General features: G+C 29.6%; 1 protein-coding gene across 1 annotated transcript; it reads right to left on the reverse strand.

Annotated features, from left to right (window-relative positions):
* LOC107606971 (ABC transporter A family member 6-like) lies at positions 4,758 to 5,578 on the reverse strand. The gene is made up of 3 exons (XM_021106687.1): positions 5,503 to 5,578; positions 5,198 to 5,332; positions 4,758 to 5,123 (listed from the first exon to the last, which is right to left on the reverse strand). The coding sequence occupies exons 1-3, from the start codon at positions 5,510 to 5,512 to the stop codon at positions 4,999 to 5,001; spliced, it is 270 nt and encodes an 89-aa protein (XP_020962346.1). The 5' UTR covers positions 5,513 to 5,578; the 3' UTR covers positions 4,758 to 4,998.

A 7,660-nucleotide genomic window follows, 5' to 3' on the forward strand; every position in this document is an offset into this window, starting at 1 on the left:
AATGACACAACTATGAATCCTGGTTCAACCACCATGTGCAATGTGACCTACATCTAGTCTCCACCCCAACTGTGGTGGAATTTCCACTATCTTTCTCAAAGATTACAAACTCCAATTCCCAAGGATTCTACCCAATCATATCAGGAACTAACCAAATTTCTACCCAAACTTGATTAGGTTAAGTTCACTTCCTAGACTCTCGAGACTAAGTGCTCACCCAACTGAGTAAGAAAAATCTCTCAAATTCATGAATACAAAATAGAAACAATTTACAAAAGAGTTTGACATAATTTTTGGCTTTTTTCAAGATTACTCTCTTTACCTTTTCTCTTAATGACTTTTACTAATACCTCATATTTTTCCTTTTTTTCATTTATTTAAATAAAAAAAAGATAAAACTGAAGAATAGAAAATTTAATGTGAAACTATGAAGGAGAAGAAGGTTTAGCTCGAAAGCTATGAAGACCCAATAGTGGGCTCACTCTCCTTGCTTCAATTTTTGGCCATTTACCCTTTTATGCAGGAGTGAAATTTCCAAAATTTGAGTTTGGTTGAACACATTTGACTTTGTTCTTCTTCCCCATAAATTAGATCAAAGATGTAGAGAAGAGATGGGACAGCAGAAGTATTTTCATAGACAGTAGAGTTGGCTTGGATCCTAACCTAGCTGCTTCTCTTTCTTCCTTTTTTCTTTGACTTTAAAGATCTGAATCATTGATCTATTTTTTGGCCCCAAGTTTCAATTGTAACCTTTGATTTACAGCAGAGTAAAACAACCTCCATTTTTTTTCTTATCCGAAAATGTGCATGCAGTTGGAAGATGGTAGCTTCAACAGGCTATAATGGTTGCACAAATATGGCAACTTTTTTCTTTGATTTACCTCTGAACTAAATCTGATTTGATTTTTCTCTTTTGGCTCCAATCTTTGACTTTTTTCTCTTTTTCCTTTTTAGTGCATGAATTTGTTGATCCACTTTTTTTACTTTGTTTGAATCCAATCTAAACAAATCTTTTTGCTTGTGAAACTTCTTTTCATCTTTGATTTAAGGTTAGTCACATGAGTTATAGTCAGAAGAAAAAAGTGATTACTTAGTTAAAGAGTTGAACACTTTAGTTATGGATCAGAGAAGAGAATATATAAGTGCTGCCAAAAAAGTTTTAAGCTTGTTTTAAACATTTTATTTTTCTGAATAATAAATACACACATTATACAATTTTTAGACTTTCAACCCAAACTACTAATATTTGTCATTATCAAATTATTATTGTTTTTCTTCAAACTTAACACTTTCAAATTGAATTATTTTAATTTCAATGCTCCACTAGACATGATATATTCTGATTTATGGAGGTCTACCCCGATTACATAATTTCATGGTTTCGTTATTATATCTCTTTTATATATATGCATAATATACTTATAGCATATAACATCCCAAACTTTTCAAGCATTGGAGCAATTCAAAAATGAAATTGAGAAGCATAAATACGGTTTTAAAAATAAAGAGAAAGTATGGAGAGACAATAAATTTAGTATACAATGTGTACAATAGGGATAAAATTGAAATTATAATTAGTTAATAATTAATTTCTAATCATTTTAAATTTTAAATTTTAAATAAATAAGGATTTGGTTATGAGAAAGTTACGAATTCCTCTATTTTATGCATACGTTGATTCGGAATTGGACCTCCACGAAGAACTCTAGAAATTGAAGATCCTCACCGGAGCCCCTGAACTCTACCCTGACCTTGTTGCACTCAACGTCATCCCCTCCATCGTCGACCTCCTCAACCACGACAACACTAACATCGCCATTGACGTCGTTCAGCTCCTCCAGGACCTCACTGACGAGGATGTCCTCGACAACAACGATGAACCGGCTAAAGTTTTAGTTGATGCTTTGATAGAGAACAGTGTTCTCGAGCTCCTGGTGCAGATTCTCCACCGACTTAACAATTCTGATCCTGACGACTTTGCTACAGTTTACGCGACGCTCGCAATGATAGAATCTGATCGAAGTGAAGCCAGCAATGACAGAGTTAGCTTGCGAGAAGACGAAGCTGATGAAGTGGCTGCTCGGAAAGATTAAGGTATAATTATTACAGTGAAATTAAATCAACGAACTCCAATGTCAAATAACTTGAAATTAAAAAAAGATTAATGTTTAATCACTACAAATTTAACAGCATAATAAAGAAATTGCATCAAAAGAGTCTTCAATCATTATTCTTGTTCTTCCACCATTTAACAAACCTACATTAAAAACACAACATATAAACTAGTTAAGTTAAGCATTATGATTAGTAAACAGTAAACACAAAGTTTTACCAAATAACTTGGTACCATGTTTTAAAAAAAAAAGTTGAAATAATTTTTCAGAAATAAAAGCAATACCATTGAGAAGAAAACAACACCAAATTAAAATTCCAAAGTAAAGGTAACAAAAATAGAAGCAGCCAACACTTATTTCAGAATTGAACAATTTGCATAGGTATAGTTTCCATGGTCAACCAACAAAATAACTCTAATGATGATGCAAATTAAAAATTACTATATAACTATGTAAAAATATTTACTCTAAAGGATAAAAAATTACTATATTACAGGAGTGCATAATTGATAAAAGGATAAAAAATTACAATGTTGAAAATCTGTACAAACCTTGCTGCCATCCTTATATGTAGATGGTTATTTTAATTCTTAATTGGATGGTTATTATGTTTGATCCATTTTAAATATATACAATTAACAAATATTAGATAGTCATTTCACTACGTAGTCAGATGATTATGGCCGGTGAAGGAGCTTCTAACGCCGGAGAGGTGGGATGATTGATGAGGGTGGGATAGTAGACGGTTTGGGGAGGGTGTTTGGGTAAATTCCTTTGATATATTAGAGTTAAAATGGTTAATTTTTTGAAATAACTGTTTGATTTTTTTTTCTTATATTGGGTCAAATTTAAAACCTATTGTACACATTGTCAAGATTCTTCATTATCTCCCGTGAAATTCAAAAATAAAAGCCTTTCAAATAGGTCATGGTAAGAAAATTTTCTCTCATACCTTTACTTAATATCTTGATGAACAAAGCATTGCTCATCCTTTCTCTTACCCCTAACTCATCAACAAAATCGAAGGATTGAGTGAAAATATCATATTACTGAAACCAATTTAGCAATGCATGTTAGCAACTGCTTCTTCATCTTTAATACTGGGATGATACATTCTTATCCATTGTTTTCCTCATCAACAGGTTACCTCACCAAATACTAATCTCATGGCATTACAAAAATAATCACTTTTAGCAGTTATTTATTTTGTTTTTAGCGGTAATAAAAATAGCCGCTAATACATTTATCGGTAATTAGACATTAGCCGTCTTATACTTCGTCGCTAAAAGGTTTTAGTGGCCATTATAACATTTGCCAGTAAAGACTATTTTAATGGCTGCATAAACTATATAACTTTTAACGGCCATTTTCATGGCAATTTATATGGCCACTAAAAGCAATTCTAAGATTGCAATGTTATTCACTTTTAGTTGCCATTACTATTGCTACTAAAATTCATTTTATCGGCAATTTATATGGCCATTAAAAAATTCTTAAATTGTAATATTATTTACTTTTAACTGCCACTATTATTGCCGCTAAAATCTTAAAAGACGTTTTTTTAATTATACTCACTTTTTTATTATATTTCTACATAACTTTATTATTATTATTATTATAAATCTTATTAATAAAAAAACAAATATTACGTTTGAAATGTATTTATTCTTTTTAAGTAATACTTATCTGCTCCGCTCTTGCACTATTAAATTACATTCATTTAGCTTAATTGTGTTTTGGCAATGAAAATGTAATATAAGAATCTTTGAGAGGTATCCTATGGAAGTAGCAGAGAGTTATAGGATGTAGGGTTAAGAAAACTTGATCCGGAAACACATTATCATATTTATAGGTGAGCAGTCAGTACAGAAAATGCAATATCCTGAAATGCATGCCACTTCGGCAAAGTACATCCATTCAGTACAGAAAATGAAATACTACTGTTGTTCTTTCTATATTTATCCATCTGAATCAAATGTGTGTAGCAGATAGAGACAAACTCAAATATGTCTGTGTATTATGCGATGTCATCCGAACATAAAAAAAACATTAGTAGCCACACAAACTATACTTGTTAAAATACTTTGTTGATTGAAATTCATCTCCTAAATTTCTTTATCAAACTTTTACTTGCTTACTTGATTCTCCTGAAAATGAACAAAAACCTATTAATATAAGATATAAAAATATTTATCATTTAGTGCTGGATTCAACAAACAATAATAGATGAAACTATAATCTTTCAAGAAAATATATAAGGTAACCAATCTCTAACATAGATAAATTAAAATATATAAGATAATTAAAATGGATAAATTAAAAATATATCAGCATCGGACATAAAAAATTAGGAAAGAAGATAACCAATTTCTAACATAGGTAAATAGAAAAGTTAGTTAATTATCACTGACCTTAAAATTGACAAAAATTTGAATTGTGACTGCTCAACTTTGGTATAAGCTATAGGTACAATAGCTGGTTTTTCTTTTTAATTAAGTTGGGAATTTTTTTTCATTTCTTTTTTCAATCTACAAATAATTAAATCAAGCAAGTTAAGACATGATTAAATAAGAAAATGGTTCAAGACTCAGCAAAAACTAGGAATATTAAGTGTGGTTAAAGAGGAATTGCTATTTCTATACCAACTTCGTAAAATTTACTGATGCAGTTAGTTTTTAAATGGTAATGACTAAAGCAAGTTTCTGCTGTTCAAATCTACTAGAGTACCAATAAATGAAGTACGTGTTTGGACTCTAAAGTTTACTTTGCGTGATAAAACAAAATGTTGGAAAGATTTTTCTGCTTAATTATGTTATATACATTATTATTAGAAAACGGGATATGATGTCCAAAGAAAACAATTAGAGATAAGCAATAACAAGATTTAGACACATACCATATTTACAGAACGAGGAGTGCGGCTCATGTTGATCTGATCTCTATTGTCACGTTTGTAAATTAAAAAGCTAACATTAAAAATATTTTTATTCGAATTTAGAAAGTCAAAAGCTGCAAAAACAACATTAAATTAGTATTGTTTTCCATAGATTAAATAAATTTAAACATAATGGTATATTAAGTACCTCCACTGATAGGATTCTTGTGTAACTTGTAATCTGTTGTATCATCATCACGATCTTCAAGTTGTAGCTCATCCCATATATCAGAAAAACTATTGCGCCATAAGGTAAAAGCCTGAGTACAATTCACCTTAACATCTAAAAAAATTAAACTTTTAATTAGTGATAAAAGCTCAAGGCATCTGATTCAAGCCATGGATATTTAACAGAGTAAGAAAAGAGTGTTTATCAAGGTTTTCAATGCAACATGCTCAAATAATAGTAAGAGAAATATTATAAGAAACATGTCATGTTCTATAGTTCAGTACCTGGGATCATTTTGGAGTCTCCCTCGTTGAAGTTAAAGGAGAAACTAGAGTTCACCTTACATTGATCTTGTTGTTCTATAGTTCAGTAACTTTGTAAAAAAATATTTTATTAATTTTTTTTTTAAAATATTCTTAATAATCACTTGGTTTGGTTGAATGCAGCAAGCAATATCTGACTAGTGACTCTCTTGAAAGCAACTAGGAAACCACATTATGAGCTTATCTCATCTCCAAATTAAATAATTCACTTATATATTTCTCTTTTTGTTATTTTCTCTTGCTGATCAATACATTAATGGCCACTTACTAATTTTCAGATTAATGATTGTACAATAGATACTATATAACTACTTTATGATTGCATAAATTTTAAACCTGAGTCTGGTTTTGGAGTTGACCCAGCCTGAATTTCTGGAACGAAACCAAATTAAAATGATATATTACAGATTACAGCACTTCTAAAAAGAAAAGCAACAATAAAAATTATCTGTTCTATAAAGACTAGCTCTAGATGATTTCAGTCCCTAAGTATGGCATTATGTCTTTGGAGTTCATTTACTACTTCAGATTTACGAAATTGCCATGGATATTTAAATAAGATGAAATCAACAAGACTCCCGTTAAACACATTACCTAATAGTCTACTTACATTACAACTAATACACAAGCTACTTAGATAAATTGGTGATTTGACAGAGTTAAATCAAATATTTAGTTGAGGTAATGATTCAATTAGCGATATCAATTGGTTAGGCCACTCATGGCTTAATCCAAACATTAAAATGCTACACTAATGTATTTTTCACTATCAATTCTATTTATCTTACAGAAAAATCAATTATTTTTATTTATAATTATTTAAGTACCATAACTTGGCACTTTGTCAAAGAATAATAAAGTGACATAATTCATACTAAAAGAAAGCTGAAGAGTCAAAGGTAAAGAGTTCCATAAGGCGTTTATTGATTTATTGCCTTGAGACAAGATGCATCAATACCTCACCAAAAAAGATTTGGACATTCTCCTTATAAATTGATTATTTGTGCAAAGTACTCATAGTAAAAATTAAATGTTATATTTTAAAAAATAAAAATAACTCCCCTTACCAAAGAGTACCCAAGACAGTTAGCTTGCTAATTTTTTAACAATCCAACTATTCACCCCCTTTAACATCATACATAGCATGTTAGATAGCTGAATTTTTGGTCTTTCAAAATTATTAAAATTAAGCAGAACAGCAGAAAGGATACCTCACCTTCAGATCCTGGTCCAAAAGACAAAAACAGGGATCTTAGAGAAGGATAGCACCATAAATTGGTTGCTTATCCCTTCTGGTGGCTCACCTCAATACCCTCAACTTCCCCAAACATAATTAGACTATATAAATTAAGCACTACATCCAAACAGTATAAGTTCTAAATTAACAATATTCATACTTAAAAATAAAGAATTAAGAACAATAACTTAACCAAACACTTTTTTTTTTACCAAAGATACGAGATTCGAACCCGCAACCTCTTAATTGAATATGGGAAGATTATGTCATTTGAGCTATTACTCATTGGCTAACCAAACACTTAACAACACTGAAAAAGTAATAATACATCAAAGAATACACGTTAAAACTAAGAAAAATTCGCCAAATTTTTAATCTAAAACATTCAAACCAAACTTGTAAGCTAAAAACATACATTCAAAGGCACATTAATCAGACATCATAAAATATAAAAAAATTGTTAACAAAAATTTTGGTAAAATTATAATTTAATAATTAAAAAATTATTGAAAGGTATTTTAGAAAAAAATAATATAATTATTAATTTTTTTAAAAAATACAATTTAATCAATAAAAGAATAATTTATTAAAGAATATTTTGGTAAGAAAAATTTAATGATAAAAAATAAAATTTTTGTTAATGGGTATTTTTTAAAAAAATAATTTAATTTTCTTAAAAAATGGATAAAGTTAACATTAGTTAATACAAAAAGTTTAAATGGATTAAAGATGATGCTTTTTAAAAATTAGAAAGGAGGAAAATGTACATTTATAAAATAGAGGGGAGAAGGGTGTCATTTTAGCATCTCGCAGGGGAGGGGAGTGGAATTTTTTCTTATTTTTATAATAAATTTATTTTTAAATTTAAAAATTATGTTTTAC

This window comes from Arachis ipaensis, chromosome B07 (genome assembly GCF_000816755.2).
Source record: "Arachis ipaensis cultivar K30076 chromosome B07, Araip1.1, whole genome shotgun sequence".
NCBI lineage: Eukaryota > Viridiplantae > Streptophyta > Magnoliopsida > Fabales > Fabaceae > Arachis > Arachis ipaensis.